General features: G+C 52.0%; 1 protein-coding gene and 1 pseudogene across 3 annotated transcripts; both read left to right on the top strand.

Moving 5' to 3' along the window:
* Positions 1-70: 70 nt before the first annotated feature.
* Positions 71-22,825, top strand: MVP (major vault protein). Of its 2 annotated transcripts, none has more exons than XM_082428401.1 (15): positions 71-203; positions 7,621-7,753; positions 7,950-8,145; positions 13,306-13,429; positions 13,536-13,667; positions 14,572-14,666; positions 14,909-15,145; positions 16,871-17,152; positions 18,009-18,253; positions 18,339-18,536; positions 19,508-19,894; positions 20,668-20,784; positions 21,019-21,145; positions 21,669-21,857; positions 22,560-22,825. In XM_082428401.1, the coding sequence occupies exons 2-15, from the start codon at positions 7,629-7,631 to the stop codon at positions 22,776-22,778; spliced, it is 2,673 nt and encodes an 890-aa protein (XP_082284527.1). In that variant the 5' UTR covers positions 71-203; positions 7,621-7,628; the 3' UTR covers positions 22,779-22,825. The 2 variants fall into 2 exon arrangements, with proteins under 2 accessions (XP_082284527.1, XP_082284528.1); XM_082428402.1 differs by lacking the exon at positions 71-203 and adding an exon at positions 228-410.
* On the top strand, positions 3,103-6,437 carry LOC309646083 (cytochrome c oxidase subunit 5A, mitochondrial pseudogene; annotated as a pseudogene). The gene is made up of 2 exons: positions 3,103-3,127; positions 4,946-6,437. The product of its transcript is annotated as a cytochrome c oxidase subunit 5A, mitochondrial pseudogene (transcript).
* Positions 22,826-23,184: the final 359 nt, after the last annotated feature.

Genomic DNA, 23,184 nt, shown 5'->3' with positions numbered 1-23,184 from the left:
GCTGCAGTGCCTTCAGCTGCAGTAGAAGCAGCCCAGAGGAGAAAAAAACAAAACCAAACAAACGAGAACCAGCTGCAAGGGCCCTTTAAATGCCCAAGCCCCACCCCCGCGTCCGCCCTGCCCTGCTGGGAAGTCATCTCTAGGGCTGGGTGAAGGAGTTTCCTGATCTGGGGAGTCCGTTGCAGCCAGCCACACTTCTGGATGTGAGTACTTCATACAGGCCTCAAAGCCCCAAACCAGTTGGTGGGACCTTGCGTCCTTCAAGACCCTCTCTAGCTCTATCCTGCCTTCTAGGGCTTGCTTCATCCGGGGCGGTTGGTCTCTGAACCAGAACCGGGAGAAGATGGGTGGAAGCTTAGCCTTGGGAGGCTTTGCTTTCCTTGGAGTTTTTTCTGGCTTCTGAAGTAAAGGTAGATCAACTTGTCATCTTGCCAACACCCTCACCCCTCCAAATCTCAGGCCTCTCTGACCTTAAGCTCCCCCATCAACAGTAGGGGCAGAGGAAACTTAAGGGGTCCATTTAGACTCCCTCCTGGAGTGAGATTGGTCCCTGCTAGACTCCCCCTGGGGACCTGAGCTCTGGCCTGTCCCCTTGAGCTTTTAGAATGTGACTTGTCCCCGTTGAGATTCCTCAACTCTGCAGACATCGAGGCTTTCCTACTACCCCACTCAGGGCTATGCCAGCTGTGGGCCTTGCAGATCATTTGAGAAATCATTGGCAGAGTAATCTTAAGGTAGGCTTGATTTCCAGAAGGCGTGGAGTTTGGTGAGCAAGGCTCTTTTTCTTTTTTTTTCTTTTTTTTTCATTTTGGGACTGGGAAGTGAAAACAGGAAGCTCTCTTGCACCCGCCATGCTTCTAAGATTCTGGGGATCTTAGCAGCATGGAGGGTTGGGGGATAGTAGTAGAGGCAGGTGCGCCCTGTTTTCTCTGCTCCTTGTCTGGGTGGGGCCCTAGATTTTATGGGGAGAAAGGCTGGCTGTCACGGGTGCCAACTGACTGCCAGAAACTTCTGCCTGTTTCCACCCTTGGCACACAGTATACTCAGCCTCCCCTGAGGGTGAGGCTTTCTGGACAGGGCAGCTCTCTAAAGCCATGGGCAGGTCGGGGCAGCCACCTTGAATGGCTGGCCCAGGGAAAGCCAGAGAGCTCCAAGGTTACTCTGGCCCCCTTGTTGGGTGCTGCTCTCCTAGGTTACCGAAAATACCTTTGAACTGCGCTGGCACTATCTCCTGGAGAGTAGCCAGCCCCTCCCAGGTCCTTAAGTCCTTGTTCTAGTTTAGAATCTTATTGCCATTTTTGCCGGAGACCACACTACTTCTTGGTTTGGGGGCTCTGCAGTCACGATACCTGAGGTGGAATTCTGGCTCCGTCCTTTGATCGTTGTGTGATCCTGAGCAAATTCCTTAATTTCTAGGTTCTTATGAGGATGAAATGAGTTAATTAAAAGCATTTAACACAATACCTGGCACAGATTAAGTTCTTAATAAGTGGGAGCTGTTATGGGGGGGCACTTGCCAAAGATAGAAATTCCAGAGTCTCGTTCCTGGAAACCTTAGCCTAGTGCGTCTGGGGTGAAGCCTGGGCATCAATACGACCAGCTGAATCCTATGATTGGGCGATTTTAGAAAACAGGGGTTCTGAAACCTGGTTCCTGGCTCACTTCCAATCTAGCCAATCTTCGCCTTCAATGACTGGCATTAATTGGCAGCATCTGGAGGTAGGATAGAAATAGGACAAGCATCATCCTGAGCCGGCAGAGCGGTTCTGTCCCCAGAAAAAGCTGCTGCTCCCGAAAAGTGACCCAGTTGGGCTAGAGCTCAGATAAGATTTTCCTAGGAAGAAAAGGTCCTACAACTTTGCTGCTACTAAAGAAGTGATTCATGTGAAACAAATTCTCAAGAATTTCCACTATAGTCCCCCAGAGCAGGAAATCATTTCCCTAAACTGGGAAGCTGTCTGGTAAAAACAGCCTCTCTGCAGTCCCTGAGAAATGTGACTCTTGCATTCTCTAAACAAAGACTAGAATGTTTAAAATCAGTGAAGGGAAACTGCAAAGATGAGTTCCCTGTCTGTGCTGAATTTCCTGTGCATTTTCCTAAACCTAAGCTTGATAGACGTGATGGTGGCAAGGCTGTCTCCAACTGTTCCTCCAACTTCAGGCCTGCCCAGGCCTTGGGACAAGGGGACTTGTGCTGGCTGGGGGTCTACTTGGACCTGAGGGTGAGGAGCTGGGGGAAAATACATGACATTCCCTGCTTTTGAGGAACAGTTTGCCATCTGGGTTCATCTTTGGTCCACCTCCTCCAGGCCACCCTTTGTCGCGCTCCTACTGTGCATTAGACATGCTCTAGTCTCTAACCCCTTTAACCTCAGGAAACAGTCACTTTTATTCCCACTCCAGTCTAAGAGAGTAAGGCTTGGAGGCTAGCACATGGCCCGAGGTCATATCGGCAGTGACAAAGCTCAATCCCTGCTATATATTAGAGTCAGTGGAAGAACTTTTCTATATAGCAATGCTAGGACCCCACTCCAGACCAGTTAAATCAATCCCCAGAGATGGGTGGTTTTAAAAGATCTCCAGGTGATTCTGATGTACAGCCAGGCAGGGTTGAGAGGCTGTTATAGACCAGAGCTGCTCATAGTTTAATGTATGCCCAAATCACTGGGGATCTAGTTAAAATGCTGACTAATTCAGCAGCTCTCAGGTCGGGGGAACCCAAGATTCTGCATTATTAACAGGCTTCCAGGAGATGCTGATGCTGCAGACTGATACCCAGTGTGGCTGGTCGCCTGGGCATCTGCTGTTTAAGATTCACTGTTGTAAGATTCACTCACAATTGACACTGAAAATCTGATATGTAATGATATGACTCATTCATTAATTAAATTTTGCTCTAGCAAGTTTACTCTTGAGCCAAAACAGGGCAAGAATTGCCTCTTCACTAGAGGATGAAGCCAGCTTCTTCTCCCAGGCTGTTTTGTTCTCTGCTCATCCAGCCGTTACCCCTCCCTTCTTGGTGTGTGGGGTGCAGTTGGGGAGCCAGTGGTCTCTGAGACTTTGGGTAGAAGTTGACTGGTTCTGGCAGGAGCCTCATGACACATGAGGATCAGTGTGATCATGCAAGGTTGGACAGGTCCCCAGAGAGCAGACTAGGGGGCAGATCTTGGAAGCAGACACTGAAGGGAGGGCTCGGTGAATGTAGGGAGTTGGGGCCAAACTCGGGGCTGGGCAGGACCTTCCAAAGGTCAACATGATCCTTAGCCGTTGTCTTTTGAGGGCCCTGGTATGTTGGAAGTGAAATGCTCTAACTGTACACGTTATCTGGTAAACCACGGAAGTCTAAATCTGAGACACAAACATGCTGCCTGAGTCGGGTGGTCTCCCTGGATCTCTGAGAGGCCTCTCGTGAGGCTCACTTCTGGGGATGGCAAGATTGAAAAGGCAAAACCTGTTCTTGGGTGAACTTAGCAGGTGAACTTACATGGAAGGCACAGCTTTAGGGCTGGGTAGGTGGGTGATCAGGGAGGTGAGACAGGGTCCTGGTACTGAAACGAGGGTAGTTGGCAAGGGCATGGCCTCGGAATAAGGCAGGAGCCCAGCCTGATTAGCTTTAAGGATGACTCTCAGCTGAGTCAGTGAGCTGGGCGAAGCTCTCGGCCCCCCTGACTGGGCCCAGCTGGGGTGACAGATGGTAGAGAGGCCTCAGCTGTAGGGGGTGAGGGATCGTCCAAAGGAGCCATTGGAGGCTGTTCCCAGAGCCTGCTTCCCAGCCTTGTGTGGCCTTCTAGAGTTTAAATCTTCCCTGTGGGGCCTCACAGACCCTCCTCTTGCAGCCCTAGCCCTTCCTCTCCCCCATCTGGCTTCCTGGCCAGGCTTTCGCCCTGCAGAGAACCGGGAAGAGGCTTCGCTGGGCTGTCGGATGCTCCTTTGCTATTCTAGGCCCACAGCTGGGGTGACACAAAAACCTGCCACCTTCCTGATCAGTAAACAAGTGAGGGTTAAGGCCGAGATGCCAGATGGGGTAGGGAGCCTCTGGTGCTAGGTCACATCCTCCAACTGGATAAGGAAGCTGGCCCTCAGCTGTAAGCCACACACATAGTGCTGCTAAGAGCCAGGCTCTGTTCCAAGTACTTTATGATTAACTCAGTCCTCATACGTTGGGTTGATGACCTATCCATCCCCAGTTCACAGGCCAGGAAACGGGTATAGGGAGGGCAAGGGACTTGTCTGAGATCACCCATCCAGTAAGGGTTAGAACCAAGATCCAGGCAGTCCTAGCCCCGGGGTTGGGGTGGGGGTGAGGTGCTCTTGTGGGGCCCTCTCCTGGGGAACGGAAGCACAGCTGAGCAGGATGGGCAGTAGAGAGGAAGGAAAGCGAAGGTCCAGGTAAGAGTGGGGAGAACAGAAAGCAGAAAACTAGCACCTGGATTTTCGAACACTCCCTGAAATCAACAGAAGAGGGAGCTCTGATGTTAGAAAAGTTAAGGGAAATTAACTTGACAGACAGGCAACAGGATAGTATCAAGGTCAAATCCCATACAAAGTTGCAAGAAAAAGAATGAGGAGCAGAATAATATCCTCCTGATGTAGAAAGTGTACCAAGAAAACAGATCAAAACTGTAACCTCTTTGAAAATGAGGCAAGACATTAGGAAACAATACCAGGCAAAGCAGCAAATCAGAATTGTAAATAAGCCCAGGTAGTCTGGCTGAATCCATGCCCCTAACCATTGTACTGCACTGCCACTGGAGAGAGACAGGACCAGGCATTCCATCGGGATTCTCATCCTGATGGTACCACCAGCTTGCTGTGTGGCCTTGAATGACTCATTGTCCCTACCTGGGACTCAACTAATTAGAGCCACACTGTCTAATATGGGATCAACCAGCCACATTTGACTATTTAAATTAAAATTAAACACGAGCTCTCGAGCGGTCTTGAGCTCACACCCAGCTTCTCCTCAGCCTTAACCTGCGTGCCGCCATCACTGTTATGCTAGGCACCGCTGCCTGCCGCTGCAATGCTCGGTAGCAGCAGTCACAGTCTCCCGGACCAGCCCCCCCGGGTCCCGCTGCTGTTACCCAGTCAATTCGCTGCTACTCCCGTGGGTCACATGAGACAGATGGAGGAGTTTGATGCTCGCTGGGTGATATACTTCAATAAGCCAGATATTGATGCTTGGGAATTGCATAAAGGGATGAACACGATTGTTGGCTATGATCTGGTTCCAGCACCCAAAATCATTGATGTTGCTTTGCAGGCATGCAGACGCTTAAATGATTTTGCTAGTGCAGTTCGCATCCTAGAGGTTGTTAAGGACAAAGCAGAACCTCATAAGGAAATCTCCCCCTATGTCATCCAGGAACTTAGACCAACTTTAAATGAACTGAAAATCTCCACTCCAGAGGAACTGGGCCTTGACAAAGTGTAAACCCCATGGATGGGATTCCCGAGAATTTATTGATAGTGCTACTTGATTGTAAACAATCACCTGGAAATATTGATGATAACATATTACCTTATTTGAACAAGTTTTCCTTTGAGTACCAAACCATGTAATATAACTTGGACTTTAATAAAAAGGAAATGAGTTTGAACTGAAAAAAAATTAACTAATTAATTAAAATTTTAGTTCCTCAGTGACACTGTCCACATTTCAGGAGTTCGATAGCTGCATGTGGTCAGTCCAAAGACAGCACAGATTAAGAATATTTCCATCATTGTAGAAAGTCCTTTTGGATGATGCTGAGTTGGAAGGTTTTAGAGAGGAGCCACACAGGTGATGTGAGTGCATCAGCGCAGGGGTAAGACAACTGGGAGTGGTGGGGACTGTGGTTAAGCAGGAAAGCTTGTGGCCCATCTAAAGGGCTCAGCTGCTATGTGGCTCTCATCAGTTTGCCACGTGGGAATGTAGGGCCTGGCTCCTCATTCTTCAAGAGAAGCAGGAATCGGAAGTTTGTGATAACTCACAATTTCTAAACAAAAGAAACTTTACAGATTGTGTGGATCAAGTAAAACTCTTGGGCCTTGATTCTGTAATTTTGTGGCTCTGGCCTCTTTTTCCTGTGCCAAGCCGCTCCCCCTTCCTCCTTCTCACTTCACATTTGTCACCCAGTTTGGAAGCTGGATGGATGGTGGACTAGATGGGGTACCGCTCCTTTTTGGTCGTGGCTTCAAAAATGCTGGACCGGGACTTCCCTGGCGGTCCAGTGGTTAAGACTCTGCACTTCCAATGCAGGCGTGGCCAAAAAATTAAAAAAAAAAAAAAAAAAAGTTGGACCAAAGTCTCAGAGGGCAAAGCTTTGAATCGCTTAGTAAACTTGGTTCCCTTTGTGTGACTCCAGGGGACATGTCCAAAGTCCAAGGCATACTGGAGGCAGGGATGGGGTTTAAGTAGGTGGTGTGACATTCCTGAACAGGCCAAGCACTGGAGATAACCACCCAGGATTCAGAAGCAGTTAGGGTGGGGGTGGACAGAATGCAGTACTCATTCACTCGCTTTCTCCTTCCCACCCACCCCTACCCATGATGGCAGGGAGTCACAGGTGGCAACAGACCACAGAGAACTGGGGAGGAAAGGACTAGAATACTCTGGTGTTTCCTTTTTTTTTAAATTTTTATTTATTTATTTATTTTTGGCTGCATTGGGTCTTCTTTGCTGCGTGTGGGCTTTCTCTAGTTGTGGCGAGCGGGGGCTACTCTTTGTTGCGGTGCATGGGCTTCTCATTGCGGTGGATTCTCTTGTTGCGGAGCATGGGCTCTAGGCGCGCGGGCCTCAGTAGTTGTGGCTCGCGGGCACTAGAGCGCAGGCTCAGTAGTTGCGGCTCATGGGCTTAGTTGCTCCGCAGCATGTGGAATCTTCCTGGACCAGGGCTCGAACCCGTGTCCCCTGCATTGGCAGGCAGATTCTTAACCACTGCGCCACCAGGGAAGTCCCCTTTGTGGTGTTTCTAATCCAGCTGATTCTATGGGAGCGTCAGTTCCATCAGGGACCCCTTCCTTGAGAGGCGGCCCACATCTAAACAGTTCATCCCAGGATTGCTTAAAGCGCAAGGGGGGAGGGCTGCAAAGATCATGCAAACATTCTTGGGCTATGGGCTAATGTTTGCATACAGCTGGGGCCCTTGGGATCCCCTGAAATAAAGGAGCCAGGGAGCTCTTCAGAGCCTCTGCCCCCCACCGTGCTGGCGAAGACCCACAGCACCGCCAGAGGCTGACCACCTCTCCCAGCTTGGTGTGCTTCTGCCTCCTACACTGTGGGGGTTGGAGATTGGGAAAGTTTTGATCTTAAGCCCCTCCCAGTACTTCAGGAAGCTTGAGGGAGGTAAAGTAGATGGGAATGAGGGAAAGGAGTTGGCGGAGAACCCTGGGCTTCTGTGGTTAACTGCATCAAGCATCTCTTGGCAGGGATGAGGTCTGGATGGGCTGCCCTGGGTGGGAAGAAAGGAACAGATGGGTGTGGGGACAGTGAAGGATGGCATAATCTGAGCCGGAGGAGGATGGGCCCATTCCCCCAGCGCCAGCCAGTCTTCATGCCCACTTCATCCCAAGCCCCCTGGACTCATCTTTTGTCTTCTCCCCATCTGTCTTTCACACTCTGTGCTGCCCTGGGCTCAGGAGTCACCATGGCAACTGAAGAGTCCATCATCCGCATCCCGCCATACCACTACATCCATGTGCTGGACCAGAACAGCAACGTGTCCCGCGTGGAGGTCGGGCCAAAGACTTACATCCGGCAGGACAATGAGAGGTTGGTGTTGGGACTGGGCTATGGGGGCACCTGGGGCCAAGGAGGGCCTGGTAGCCTGGCTGGCATGATTGTCCATCTCCTCCTTCCTGTTCCCTGGCTTGGGTGACAGGAAGCTTTCTTTCCCATTCGCCGCCTCCTTCGGGAATAGGAACGGGGGGTCCCCTGGGTCCTCACACTGCTTCTCACCCTCCAACAGGGTCCTGTTTGCCCCCAAGCACATGGTGACGATCCCCCCACGCCACTACTGCACAGTAACCAACCCGGTGGCCCGGGACGCCCAGAACGCCGTCTTGTTCGACGTCACAGGACAAGTACAGCTCCGCCACGCTGACCTAGAGATCCGGCTGGCCCAGGACCCCTTCCCCCTGTATCCGGGGGAGGTGCTGGAAAAGGTACCTGGCTCACCTTCCCCGTACCCACTCTACCGGTCCTGCTACCTTGACCTAGGGCTCAGCACTGCTTTCTGGAGGGAAAACAAATTGGGGCCATGGGAGGTGACATTTGCTCGTTCTCACTGGGACAGAATTGACTTGTTGCCCCTCCACTCACCTTCCCCAAACATCCCCTTCCTCTTCACATGCCCAGGTCAGACCTTTGAGAGCTGTCGGCCCATCTCCGGACCTAATCTTCCAGGCTCCAGAGCCTGCCTGAAGCTCCTGGCCAGTCTGACACTAAATGACTTGTGCCAAGAGTAAGCATTTCATTCTCTCAAACAGTGCCAGACGCCGGTGGGCAGTGATAGCAGTGGTGGACCAGGTGAGGCCCAGGCTCGGGACGCCTGTGGCTGCTCCACGGGAAGGCATCGCACACCTGTAGTGCCAGCCAGGCCCTCGTCCATGTTGCCCTAAGGCCCTGGGCCGGAGTGGGAGGGCACCCCGCCTTCATTTCTATAACATTTCTTTACCTTTACCTCCTTGCCGTTTTACACTGTTCACTCTGGGCTCCTCTACCAAGCAGTGCTTCTTGATCCTAGAAGCATAAGAGCTTGACCCGGGAGCTTTGAGGCATTCCCGTCCGCTTAGCTGCAGGCACTTTGGGGAAAATGTGTGTGGAGATAGTAAGTGATGAAGAATGATTCGGATGTTAACCCTTAAGGAATCTGGATGAAGGGTGTAGGGGAATTCTTTGTACTAGTCTTGCAACTCTTATGGAAGTCTCAACCTGTCACAAACTGAAAATCACCCATATCCAGGTTCTGCCTTAGACAAACTAAATCCCTCTCTTGGAGGGAGCTGTGGGGGGTGGTCTGGCACCAGAATTTTTTTTTTCCGGCCACGTGGCATGTGGGATCTTATTTCCCTGACCAGGGATGGAACCGGCGCCCCCCTGCAGTGGAAGCATGGAGTCTTAACCACTGGACCGCCAGGGAAAGCACCCCCCCCCTTTTTCTGGGGGGGTGGGCACCAGCATTTAAAAGCTCCCTAGTGTGGAGAGAGCTTTCCTCATCGCTGCCTCTTTAACCTCTGCTTCCCCGGCAGCCCCAGCTCACAGTGGCTTATTCTCAGACCCCACGTGCTCCAGGCCAGGAGGGCAGGGCCTTCCCCTCCTCTGAGCCCAGTGCCACCAAGATGTTCCTTTTCTACCAGAGAGTCGTCACTCGCCTTCCTTGGAGGCACTGGCCCCTACCCGCACCACTTTCTTTCCCTTCACTGAGGCACCACCTGGCTCGGGCCTCCCTTCCCCCGCCCTCCTGGGAGCCTCACTAATGTCCATGCGATGACCCTGTCAACATCTTGGCCTTCTTGACCTCAAGTCTGACCCTCACATCTTCTGCTTCAGCCCCGCCCAGTGCCATGTCCACTCTGGACGTGGGTGGTTTATTCCCGCACCTGCCCCACCTCTGAAGTTTTTTTTTTAGCTAAAATATTTATATTTTTTATTGAAGTAAAGTTGATCTACGGTGTCGTGTTAGTTTCAGGTGTACAGCACAGTGGTTCAGTTATACATACATATATATCTATTTTACAGATTCTTCTCCCTTGTAGGTTATTACAAAATGTTGAGTATAGTTCCCTGTGCTATGCAGTAGGTCCTTGTTGCCCCACCTCTGAAATTAAACCCAGCTCCTCCTTAACCATCAGTCTCCCCTCCCTAGTCCTCCTCTGTTGTCATGTTGCCTCCAGGCTTTTGAATCCCACTTCTCTCCTATCCTTCAGATTCTCTTCCTGGTCTCTCCCTACCCCAGCGGAGCCCTGTCGTTTTAACACACGCTCTTCGTGTGCTAGACCTGCGCCCAAACCCTGTCCTCGATCGGTATTACCCCCACCAGATCTTTCCTCACACTCAGGTAGATCCACCCCAACAGTATTATAAGTAGCTAGTGGGGTAAGTGGTTCATTCCAACCCAAGCCCTGCTCATTAATGTTTCCTTCCCAACCAGCTTTCTCTCCATTTTTTCCCCCCTGCATGCCTCTAAATATTGATCATTCTCGACTCTCTTCCTGTTTTCTGCCCTCTCACTCTTAAACAACTTGGTCACCTACTTAGAAATTGAGGCCATCTGGAAGGATCTGGGTCTGTGTCCCCTTTCCTTCCCTGTGTCTCCTTTCTACCTGTTGGAGCCTCTAGGAGGTTCCCCTCCATCCGTGGACCCAGGAAGATGCATCCTTCTATTTCTTGATCTTATCCCCACCTAGAGCTTCTCTCTCCTGTCTTTAACTTCTCTGTTACGGGTGCCTTTCTCTTGGCCAATAAACGTGCTCTGCCTCTTCCATCCTTTTCTGGCCTTGAAGGCTTAGTTGTGTGCACTTTTCATTTAAAGAATGCATTCATAAGACTGTAAAGTCCTCTCTGACTTCCACCACCAGTATCTGCTCTCCATCCCCAGAGGTATCTACTATCATCCATTCAGGGTATACACTTCCAGATATGTCTGTGCCTCCATGTAAGTATGTATCCAAAAAAGTATTGATTATAACTTATTTGCATAAGGGCTAGCACATTGTCACTTGCCAGTGTATTCTGAATGAACTTCTCATCTAGGTGCATAAGTCATTTCTTGTTTAATTGTTTGTAATTCCATATGATAGATAGAGGTTCAGCCCTTCTCCTGAGTTACCATTTAGGATGTGTCCAATTTATAAGGAAAAACAATGCTGTGGTGAATATCCTTGTGTGTGTGTGCCCTTGTGCATGCTAGTTTCTTTTTTTTCTTTTTTTTTATAAATTTATTTGTTTGTTTGTTTTTATTTTTGGCTGTGTTGGGTCTTCATTGCTGTGCGTGGGCTTTCTCTAGTTGCAGCGAGCGGAGGCTACTCTTCATTGCGGTGCACGGGCTTCTCATTGCGGTGGTTTCTCCTGTTGCAGAGCATGGGCTCTAGGCACGCAGGCTTCAGTAGTTGTGGCACGTGGGCTCAGTAGTTGTGGCTCGTGGGCTCTAGAACGCAGGCTCAGTAGTTGTGGTGCACAGGCTTAGTTGCTCCGCAGCATATGGCATCTTCCTGGGCCAGGGCTCGAACCCGTGTCCCCTGCATTGGCAGGCGGATTCTTAACCACTGTGCCACCAGGGAAGGCCTAGTTTCTTTTTTGTTTTAAGAGTAGAAACTAATAAGAATTTCTGGGTCCCAGGATGTGCACACTAAATTTGTAAGGGCTTTTATGAATGGCCCTGTGAATCGAATTTTTAGCTATTTGCTTTCCCTTCCCTATTTAGTTTTTTTTTAATTGGGGTATAGTTGCTTTACAATCTTTCCTATTTACTTTGACAACTTGTACTTGATGTTCTCTGCCCTGTTGCCTCACAAGCCCCTGCGTCTGGCCCCCCACCTCCACTGACCCCACTTTGGCAAAACCCCAAGACATCCCAACTGCAGGCCCAGTGGACTGCCATTCTGTGTCTCACAGACCCTCTCGGCCACATCCGTTGTTGATCTGCCCTCTTACTAAAACTTGTCTGTGTTTTACTCTGTGGACGTCTTTTTTTTCCATCTTCTCCCCGTCCTCTCTGCCTTCAGGTTCTGTCCTGAATATCCTGTGTGCCTTCTTTTTTTTTTTTTTTTTTATGGCCTTGATCACTTCATCTGTGTTGAAGACACCCAACTGTATACCTTAGCTGGGAACTACAGGCTGTGAGTCCCCTAGCTGCCTATAGGAAGCCCTCTCCTGGATGTCCCACAGTCGCCTCATACTGGCTATCCAAACCTAACACTTCCCCTTACCCCCAAATCTGTTCTTGTCCCATATTCCCAGTCTCACTTGGTGATAACTACTGGACCTAGTGCTGAAAGCCTGTAACAGCCTGCGGGACAAACTGGAAGGAGACAAAGGAGGCAGCCAGGAGACCAGTTAGGAATATATTTCCATCATCCAGGCGAGAGGTGTTGGCGCCTTAGGTGAGGGTGTGGCAGGGATAGATAAAGGCAGACCTGGATTTGCAGTGGACAGACAGGAAGTGACGATGGAGTAGATATGAGAAATGAAAACCATACTGGACTACACGTTCTTCCCAGAATGCTCACCCCCTCCTCCTTCTACACCTTTATATCAAAAGCCAGCTCTTCCTTTGAGCCCCAGTTCAAATGCTACTCTCTGAGGGCCTTTCCTAACTTCTTCACCTGGACTTCTGCAACCTCTTCCCCTTGACCCGGTCCACAGTCTGCTTGGAGGCATTGGTCTGTTTGTCTTATCACCCACTGGAACCTCAACTCCACGAAGAAGGGGGTATGTCTTGACTCCACCACAACCAGCTGAGCGCCGTGCACATAGAAGGTGTCCAGGCAAAGGCTTGCCTGGGTAGTAAACCTCCAGCTCTGCCTCTCCAACCCAGAGTGTGGTCGGTGGGTGAAGTAGAGTTATGTGAACTTCTCCTCCCGGGGGGCTACTCTAGTTGGAGTAAGGAGTGGCAGGTAGCCTTCACTAAGGCTGAGGTCCAAATCCTGATTCTGCTCCTTACTAGTTGTGTGACCTTGATCATGTCCCTTAGCCTCTATGAGCCTCTTTCCTTGCCTTCCTGCTTCCCTCGGATCAAAGATCAAGTGAAATCCTATTTGTAGAAAATATTTGTACAAACCTCTTAAAAGGTTTGGCAGCTTGTGGCTGGGTCCCCCTTCCTGATGGAAGGAGATGTGATGGCTGGAGTACAATGGCTGTCTTGTGACCATGAGGCAACCTTGAAAACAAAGCCTCATGCTTCAAATGTGCCTGTTATAGAAGTTTATACCTTCCCACCACCTTATACTTCCTGAGAGCCCCAGTGCACACTGGGCCATGAGATATTCACTTACTCAGCTTCTCAGATGTTTCTCCCACGTCTCCCATCAAGCCCTCTACCCAGTTTCCCACCTGGATTTCTAGTTCATAACAAGTTCTGAGCACTTCTTCAGAGGAAGGTGTGTCCTTGGCCCATCAGCAGTGGCAGCCTCTTGCTCTCAACTCCATCTTAGCTCTTCAGACCAGATGGCTTGGGGGCCACACCTACCTTGTACATTCCACTCGGAGTCTTATTTTGGGACATGGAGAGATTGATGCTGTGGACTCTGACCTTCACGGTGTCAGGTTTGACTCCAGGGGCCCAGCTCTGAATACCCCACGACCCCCCCTTCTTCCCCTATTAGGACATCACCCCACTGCAGGTGGTTCTGCCCAACACCGCCCTCCATCTTAAGGCACTGCTGGATTTTGAGGATAAGAACGGAGACAAGGTGGTGGCAGGAGATGAGTGGCTATTTGAAGGACCTGGTAAGTATTTCCTCTCCAGCCGGGTCAGGGTCAGAGGTTTCTTGCCCTCCCATTCTAGCCCTGATATCTTCTGACCTTCAACACCCATCTCATCTTCCCTTCCCAGGCACGTATATCCCCCGGAAAGAGGTGGAGGTTGTGGAGATCATTCAGGCAACGATCATCAAGCAGAACCAGGCCCTGCGGCTGAGGGCCCGCAAGGAATGCTGGGACCGGGAGGGCAAGGAGAGAGTGACAGGTGGGGTCTTGAAGGGATGCTGACGGTGGGTGGGTGGGGTTGGGGGGGGCAGGCCGTGCCTCGACCACAGGGGAAGTGGGGAAGTTTGGGGGTAGCCACTTGTAGCCTGGAGGAAGTGCTTCCCTGGTATCTCTTGCCAGCTGTTCTGGGCTGCCCCCTGCTGCTTCCCCCCACCCCCTTCAGGAGGCTCTACCCGGATCCTGTGATCACCATCATGCTGACATGGCTTTTCCTTCCCCCCAACCCTTTACCATGAGCTGGGGGCAGCGGCCATGTCTGTTTCTAGGTCAACAAAGCAGGTGTTCATATACAACTAGCAATTGTGTTTGACAAATGTGATGTATTAAATAAGGTCTTCACAAAGGCCATGCTTACTGAGCCAGGTGTGGTTCAAATGCTTTACAAATGGCAACTTCTTTAGTCCTCCAACAACCTTGAGGCACCACGACTCCCATTTTCCCTATGACATCACTGAGGCCTGGGTTTATGGCCAGGAAGGGCCAGACTGGAACTTTTCCCCCGGCACTCTTGCTTCTCCAATAGGCTCAATGACCTCTGCAGCTATAATAGAGGCAGTTCTGCCCATTTTAGGGGAAGGAAAAAAGTCAGTCTTTGGAGCTTAGAGAAGGCCTAGCAGAGTATTGGCATGTAGCAACTTGGGCACTTGGAAGGGCTTTTTTTTTTTTTTTTTTTTTTTTCAATCTTTCTGGGGTAGGGATTGGTTTTCCTCTGGCCTCAAAAAAGGAAAACAATGACTCCTGTCAGGCCCTTGAGCATAGGGGCAGTGGCATCTCAAAGTGGCCCACAAAGTTCTGCGGGTCCCCTGTTGTCTAGGCTGCAGGAAGGGGCAGCTGGGGAACAGGCTGGGTGACCTTTGACCCTTGCCTCTCTGCCCCTGGCCCAGGAGAAGAATGGCTGGTCCGTTCCGTGGGTGCATACCTTCCTGCAGTGTTTGAGGAGGTTCTCGACGTGGTGGATGCTGTGATCCTTACGGAAAAGGTTTGTGCTCTGGAGGAACCTGGGTGGGAGACTCTCAGAGTGGCAGAGAACGGTGCCAGAGAATGTGAAAATAAGATCACCTGAGGAGTGTCCTGGGTCACCTGAAAGGGTTTAAGAAGTCCTCCTGGATTGGTAGACACTATCACTTAGACCTGGATCATTTAGTGGCCAGTAGGGTTCCCAGATCCCCCAAGGAAGTTAGAGGTGGGTTTATTCAAACCCCCCAACATCTCGCTCTACAGACAGCCCTGCACCTCCGGGCTCGGCAGAACTTCCGAGACTTCAGGGGAGTGACCCGCCACACTGGGGAGGAGTGGCTGGTGACCACTCAGGACACAGAGGCCCACGTACCAGATGTCTATGAGGAGGTGATGGGGGTCGTGTCTATCACCACCTTGGATCCCCACAACTACTGTGTGATCCTCGACCCGGTGGGACCGGATGGCAAGAACCAGCTGGGGCAAAAGCGTGTGGTCAAGGTAAGTGTCTCCGCCTCACCCAGAGGTGAATGCCTTTGGAGTGGCCTAAGGCCCTTGGACCCCAGTCCCTGCCCTCCTCCCACCCTCGGTACATGTTCTAGAAACACCAGGCTTGTTTTGGCTCCCTCTGTGCACACTTGTCTCTGTCCCTTGAGACACTGTCTCATTGATCTTTCTGGCATCCTTGACCTGAGGTTACACGTGGCCTCTCTTGTGAGTGCCTCCCTGGCCCTGCACTGTGTCTGTAAACCTGGAAACTCTCTCTAATATTTCACATCCCTCTGTTCTGGAAACTTTGTCATCCTGTGTCAAACAAATCTCTTGGTTTACCCTTCTCCGCATCCCCTAGCTCATCCCCTCTCTGAACTATATGTGGGACTAGCAAGGCTGGTCAGACCTTTCCTGTGAAGATCGTAGATATTTTAGGCTCTGTGAGCGATATGGTCCCTGTTGCAGCTACTCAACTCTGCTGTTGTGCCGTGAAAGCAGCGTAGACGGCTTGTAAACGAACCAGTGCCGCTGTGTTCCTGTAACATTTTATTTGCAAAAACAGGAGGTAGAATAAATAGGAACAACCCAGATGTCTATCAACTGATGAATGGATGAAAAATATGGTATATCCATACAGTGGGATATCAGTCAAAAGAATGATAGATAATCTTTCTGGGGTTGAGGGCACTCATGTTCTTGAAATAATTCAAAAATGTAAAGATCAAAAATGAAGTTCTAATATGTGCTACAACATGGACAAACTTGAAAGCATTATGCTAGGCAGTAGAAGCCAGACGTGAAAGACCACATATTGTATGATTCTGTTTACATGAAATGTCCAGAATAGGTAAATCCATGTATAGTGGGTGGGGTGGGGCTGGGCAGTAACTGCTACTGTGTATAGGGTTTCTTTTCAGGACGATAATGTTCTGGGGTTAGGGAGTAGTGATGTTGGGCAGCTCTGGATATACCAAAACAACTGAACTGTATACTTTAAATAGGTGTATTTTATAATATGTGGGTTATATCTCAAATATATATATATACGCATATGTATGTATATTATATTATATATTAAAAATAGGCAGCAGGCCAGATTTGGCCCAAAGATCAGAGATTACCAACTCTGGACTACACCATCCCAAGGCAACAAAGCATGGGAGAAATAAAGCAATAATAGGTTAATTCTTAACTATTGAGCTTGTGAGAACCCAGACCTTGACAGTTTACAGAATTTTTCAGGGCAGGTTTTTTTTTTTTTTTAATTTATTAATGTATTTATTTATGGCTGCGTTGGGTCTTTGTTGCTGCACGCGGGCTTCTCATTGCTGTGGCTTCTCTTGGTTGTGGAGCATGGGCTCTAGGCGCACGGGCTTCAGTAGTTGTGGCATGCGGGCTCGGTAGTTGTGGCGCACGGGCTTAGTTGTTCCGCGGCATGTGGAATCTTCCTGGGCAAGGGCTCGAACCCGTGACCCCTAAATTGGCAGGCGGATTCTTAACCACTGCACCACCAGGGAAGTCCCGGGGCAGGTTTGACCAGATCTACAGGCATTATTGTAGAGTGCCTCACAGTCTAGATAATGATTCATTGTATAACGTAAGGGTGGGGAGGGTGCTTTTGGGGGCTCCTGTCCTCAGCACAAGCCCATGGTCACACGGAGCTGAAGGAGGTACCATCAGAGGCACCCACAGCCCTGGGTGGTGACTGCTCCTGACCCCGCTTCTCCCCACTAGGGAGAGAAGTCCTTCTTCCTCCAGCCCGGAGAGAAGCTGGAACGAGGCATCCAGAACGTATACGTGCTGTCGGAACAGCAGGGGCTGCTGCTGAGGGCCCTGCGGCCCCTGGAGGAGGGGGAGGGCGAGGAGAAGGTCTCCCACCAGGCGGGGGACCGCTGGCTCATCCGTGGACCCCTGGAGTACGTGCCACCTGCCAAGGTGGAGGTGGTAGAAGAGCGTCAGGCCATCCCGCTGGATGAGAACGAGGGCATCTACGTGCAGGATGTCAAAACCGGAAGGGTAAGAACTGAGGGATGGGCGCCATCGCTGCCATGTGGTCCTGGTGGTGGCTTGGTCTGGGCAAGTGGGTGGTGCTGATGGGGAGATGCATGGCGGAGGTGACAGAAGGGATTCAACAGTGTTGCTAGTAGAATCCAAGCCAGCCGGCTGCTAAATATGAGGGCATTCTCTGGAGTTTTTGCCTTCCCTTTGTCTTAAGTATCTAATTTCAAATGTTAGAGCTCTCAAGCAAGAAGATGAACCAGATTTTAGGATGGAAACGTAGTCCCCAATGCAGATCTGGCCTCCAGCATAAAGGTCTGACTGGGATGTGGCCTAGGAACAGTAAGACCTGACCTCCCTCCCACACCCTTTTCCTGGTGGAATCCCTCCTCTCTGCCTCTCACCTAAGCCTTGATCTTGGTTAGAACTAGGACCACATCTCCAACCTCTTTAAGAATCCAACCTACAAGTAGAGCTCAGAATCCTAGGAAATGTTAGTGTGTGCTACCTATTTCCTAGGATTGCATCTGTCCCTGGGATGCCCTCCAGGCTGCCCCATGAAGGAAGATTCCAGAAGAAATAATATCGGGAACTTACTATACGCCAAATTCTTGACACTAGACATGTGAGATGTCATTCATTCCTCTGCCCTGTGAGGTTGCCACTATCAGGTCCATTTTGCACACGGGTGAGAGAGCTGCCTAAGGTGACAGAACTTGCAGAGAGCGAACTTGAACGCAGCCTCCTTCCAGAGACCACATTTAACCACGATGCTGTCCTACCTCCTGGACCAGTTCCGCTTTAGGGCTGCTGGGTAGGACTCTTTCCCTCCTCCCTTTGCCGGTGACATTCCTCCTCGTCTTCCTCTCTCGAGGTGCGTGCTGTGATCGGGAGCACCTACATGCTGACCCAGGATGAAGTCCTGTGGGAGAAGGAGCTGCCTCCGGGGGTGGAGGAGCTGCTGAACAAGGGGCAGGACCCTCTGGCAGACAGGGGTGAGAAAGAGACATCCAAGACTCCTAGGCCCTCCGCTCCCCGGAACAAGACCCACGTGGTTAGCTACCGTGTGCCCCACAATGCCGCGGTGCAGGTGTACGACTACCGGGAGAAGAGAGCCCGGTGAGCGGCGGCCTGGGGGGCTGTGCCGTGTGGGGCTGCGGCGGGAGGGCCTCTCCGGGCCTCTGACTCCCGGCTCCCTCTGCAGTGTGGTCTTTGGGCCAGAGCTGGTGTCCCTGGGTCCCGAGGAGCAGTTCACGGTGTTGTCCCTCTCGGCTGGGCGACCCAAGCGTCCCCACGCCCGCCGCGTGCTCTGCCTGCTGCTGGGGCCTGACTTCTTCACGGACATCATCACCATCGAAACCGCAGACCACGCCAGGCTCCAGCTGCAGCTTGCCTACAACTGGTAAGGGGCAGAGGGGAGGGCCAGGGCCCCTGCTGGTGCAGCCCCGGGGGCACCCGGAAGAGAAGAGATGCCACCTCGAGCGCTGAGCTCACAATCAGGGCAGAACGCCTGACTCAAAGCCACGGTCAAGGAGGAAACCCAGGGGTTCATGCAAATCCAGTCTGACGCCCAAGTGGAATGACAGGAAAGATGAGGGCTCACCTGGGGGTAGAATTTAGGGGGAAACGACAGGAGGACACTCCTCAGCTAAACTCCTAGCGTGACTTCAGCCAAACATGTAACTACAAGGTTTTAAAAAGATTAATCAGACCCAACTGGTGGGAGTGGCCGGGTGGTCAAGAGCAAGTACTCTGGGCTGATGGGCGTGCATCCCAGCCCTGCCCTTTGCTAGCTGTGGGCCTGGGCAAGTATTGGGTGCGTTCCTCAGTTTCCCAGTCTGTAAAATGACGTTAAGGACATAACCATCAACTTCATGGGGCTGTGGAAAGGATGCTGTGGGAATTAGAACTGTGACCGGTCCATAGTTAGAGCTCAAATGGCAGCGATGAGAATTGGGGGAGATAAGTCAGATGCAGAAGCAGTACTCAACAACTCCCAAGCATGCGTTCCTCACCTCTTGGCTGAGTGGCCAGGACTGTGACAAAGGCAGCTGGGCACTGATATCTTTGGGGGCACAGACCCTGGAGCCACACTGCCTGGGTTCAACTTTCTGGCTTGGCACCTGTTGTGTGACTTAGGGTCTGTCGCTTAACCTCTCTGGACCTCTATTTCCTTGTCTATCATGGGGGTAATGCTCATGCCCACCTCATAGGGTGGCTGAGCAAATAAAATGGGAGCACGTAAGTTTCTTAGGACTTCACCTGACATATAGCAGATGCTAATTCGCGTTCTCTATCGTGAGACCCTTCCCAACCACAGAAGGTGGGTGTCAGTGTCCTTTTTGAAGATGAGAGAGTTGTCTTTGCTCACAGGCACTTTGAGCTGAGTGACCGGAAGGACCCCCAAGAGACGGCCAAGCTCTTCTCAGTGCCCGACTTCGTGGGTGATGCCTGCAAGGCCATCGCGTCCCGGGTGCGAGGGGCCGTGGCCTCTGTCACCTTTGATGACTTCCATAAGAACTCGGCCCGCATCATTCGCACTGCTGTCTTTGGCTTTGAGACCCCAGAAACCAAGGGACCTGACAGCATGGCCCTGCCCCAGCCCCGGGACCAGGCTGTCTTCCCCCAAAATGGGCTGGTGGTCAGCAGTGTGGATGTGCAGTCGGTGGAGCCCGTGGACCAGAGGACCCGGGACGCCCTGCAGCGCAGCGTCCAGCTGGCCATTGAGATCACCACCAACTCCCAGGAGGCAGCTGCCAAGTGAGTGAGGCCTGGGGGCCTGGCTCTCCACGATACCCACTGTGGGCCCGACCTCTCCAGGGTCCCTGTCTCTAGCCTGCTGCCAGGACCTGGATAACACGGCACCCTGGTGGTCAGCCTGCTGTCCTCCTTACCCAGCAGACAGCCTGGGCTACTTAAGGTGGGAATAGATGCCACCCCTGCTTCTGTGGCTTCTCGCCTTGCTTGTGCTGGAACCCAGATTCATATCTGTGGCCCTCCAGGCACTCTGGAGTCCAGCCTTGCCTCCCCCTCCTCACCTTCCAGCCTTCTCCCCAGGCTCACGTGCTCCAGGCCTACCAGCTCCTTTCTGCTCTTCAAGGTGGGAGCTCCACACGGGCTGTTGCCTCTGGCCGGAATGTTCTCCCTGCACTTCCGGGCAGCCTCCTCCTTCTGGCCTCCAAAGGTCACCTCGTCGGAGAGCCTTTTTCTTTTTTACCCCAACTGAAGCAGCACCCTCTTTGCCCAGTCACGTTATTGTAGCACCCATTTTTCAAGGAGATTGTCACTGTCTGAAATCATCCCTGTTTACTTGTCCTTTTTTCCCCACTGGAAAGTAACTCACGTCAAAGCAGGAGCCGCGGTCACAGCCACGTGGCCCTGCACCTAGAATCGCACTTGGCTTGCACAGTGCACACGCTGTGCTTTCATTTGCACGTCAAGGGCCTCCCATGGGCCAGGGGTCCCTGCCCTTGGAGCTCCTGTTCCAGCTCTGGCCCCATGCCAGCATCTTACCTATCCCCTCTCCCACCCAGGCACGAGGCTCAGAGACTAGAACAAGAAGCCCGCGGCCGGCTTGAGAGACAGAAGATCTTAGACCAATCAGAAGCTGAAAAAGCTCGCAGGGAACTCTTGGAGCTGGAGGCTCTGAGGTGGGTGGAGAACTAGAAGAAAAGATAGCAGAGGGTCTTGGAAGAGCAGCTGATGGGAGGGATGTGTGGGGGTGTGGGTGTGGGGGGGGTGTGGGTGTGGGGGGGGTGTGGGTGTGGGGGTGTGTGTGGGGGGGTGTGCACAGGTGTCCTCGTGCTGCTACAGCATAAGTCAAGGGCGGAGAAGGGCAGGGCTGGGCTTCCTGCTGGGTCTCCCTGACTCTGCGCCGTCTCCAGCACCGCGGTGGAGAGCACTGGGACCGCCAAGGCAGAGGCCGAGTCCCGAGCAGAGGCGGCGCGCATTGAGGGAGAAGGCTCCGTGCTCCAGGCCAAGCTCAAGGCAGAGGCCTTGGCCATTGAGACGGTGAGTGGGGGAGATGCCCATGGAAGGGTGTGGCCTTGGGGTCTGGAAGAAGCCCGATCGCTGCAGTCCCTGAAGCCATGTGGGATACCAAGTGCCTTAACAGAAAGCCCTGTCCAAATACTTTGTGGTTTACGAAGTCTTTTGCCCTATTTCAATTCACTTAATACCTACTTTGAAGGTAAGGATGATGATTACACCCATCTTACATATATGTGCTCCAACACTGGCCCACTTTATGCTAGGTATTGCCTGTGTTTTACATGCAAGATCTTATTTAATGCTTGAAATCCCATTAAGGGTAGGAGTTCTCTCCATCTTACAGAGGAGGGAACCGAGGCTTGAATTAAGGGGCTCCCAGGGTCACTAGCTAAAAGGTGGCATAGCCAGGGTTCACCCCTAACTGATGGTAAGTTTACCGTTCCATCCCCTCCATCTGAATTCCCTCAGGCTTGCTGGCTGGGGGACTTGCTGGACATGTCCAGTGGCCACACAATGGAAAGAATGCTGGGTTTTCCCCTTCCAGGAGGCTGAGCTCCAGCGTGTAAAGAAAGTGCGAGAGCTCGAACTGGTCTATGCCCGGGCCCAGCTGGAGCTGGAGGTGAGCAAGGCCCAGCAGCTGGCTGAGGTAGAGGTGAAGAAGTTCAAGCAGATGACAGAGGCCCTGGGTCCCAGCACCATCAGGGACCTCGCTGTGGCAGGACCGGAGATGCAGGTGAGGTGGGGGGAGAGTGCAGGCATGGGTGTGTGTGTATATGTCTTTGTGTGTGTGTCTTGGGACCATATTTGGAACCAAGAAGGCAGGGCCGGGGAGGCAAACACAACACCTAGAAAGATGTCGGGGACAGAGGGGCGAGGGGAGGTGGTGACTTGGACTGTCTCTGTATCCTGTGTCATTCGAGCATGGTGTCCTATCAGGCACAGTACTAGACTCAGCAGTGAGCGGGAGCTCCTGCGAGGGCAGTAAACTGATGGGACATCAGTCTGTTACAAGCCCTTCGAAAGAAGTCAACAGGGTGATACGGTGAAGGGGGAGGTGACATGTCAAGTTAGCTGGGGAAGGAGGGCCCCTCTGAAGAGGGGATACTTAAGTGCTCTGTAGAGTCGACAAGAGCTTCCCAGGAGAGGGTCCAAGTGCAAAGAATGAAACCTGGTGCATTTAAGGAACAGGAAGGACTGGACGGCTGCAACCGGGCTGGAAGCTCCCAGAACTTTCAGGCCCGTGAGGCCTGGGAGGGGATGAAACCCTCAGGCTCCCCTTATGTTCCTTGCTTGTCACTGACTAGTCCTATGAGGATGGTTTGGGCTACAATGTCAGACCAGAGCGGGGGGCAGCCCACCCTGGAGAGGCGGCCGAGGGGATGATAGAAGGGACCAGGGTCTGACTATCTTTTCGCCCACCTCTTGCTCCTTCCAGGTAAAACTGCTCCAGAGCCTGGGCCTAAAATCAACCCTCATCACCGATGGCTCTGCTCCCATCAACCTCTTCAACACAGCTTTGGGTCTGCTGGGGCTCGGGTCTGAGGCCCAGCCCCTAGCCAAGAAGGCAGCGTCAGGGCCCAGCGCCCAGGAGGGCCTGCTTCTCCCCTCCACCGCTGGCCCTCTAACTCTTGGAAGCAACCAGGTCATGCCTTAGCTCCCTACTGCACTGACAAATAAAACTGACACTTCTGGGCATTTAAACCCTCTTCTGTTGCCATAAGTCTGCATCACAAGGGAGTTTAATGGTGGTAGGGAAGAGATACCCCTGAAATCCTGATAATTACTAGAGGCTACCCTCATCTGTAAAGTGGAGAGGAAACTGAGGCAGGAAGAAGACTAACCCAAAGTCAGGCTGATGGGAATGTGGGCCCAAAGTCTGGCTCAACAGCCAGACTATCCTTTTGGCAGTCAGCTTTCCTAGACACTAGCTGGGGGAGATGATGCCACAGGTGAGAGGATGGGCCTGTACCCCTTGGGATGGTTCCTGTGCCATCTCTTCTCACTGCCATTTCCTCCCAGACCCCAGCTCGGCCTGGGAGTTCTGGAGTCTTAACCCTCTG

This window comes from Balaenoptera physalus (genome assembly GCF_965194825.1).
Source record: "Balaenoptera physalus genome assembly, chromosome: 16".
NCBI classification, from domain to species: Eukaryota; Metazoa; Chordata; class Mammalia; order Artiodactyla; family Balaenopteridae; genus Balaenoptera; species Balaenoptera physalus.
This window is presented reverse-complemented; position numbering and strand designations above follow the sequence as displayed.

What these genes read in the sequence shown, in the direction of transcription:
- MVP (XM_082428401.1), top strand. Translation starts at nt 7,629, where the DNA reads ATGGCAACTGAAGAGTCCATCATCCGCATCCCGCCATACCACTACATC. An exon ending in GTGGCTATTTGAAGGACCTG is followed by an intron (nt 13,430 to 13,535) that starts GTAAGTATTTCC and finishes TTCCCTTCCCAG; the next exon opens with GCACGTATATCCCCCGGAAA. An exon ending in CTGCAGCTTGCCTACAACTG is followed by an intron (nt 18,537 to 19,507) that starts GTAAGGGGCAGA and finishes CTTTGCTCACAG; the next exon opens with GCACTTTGAGCTGAGTGACC.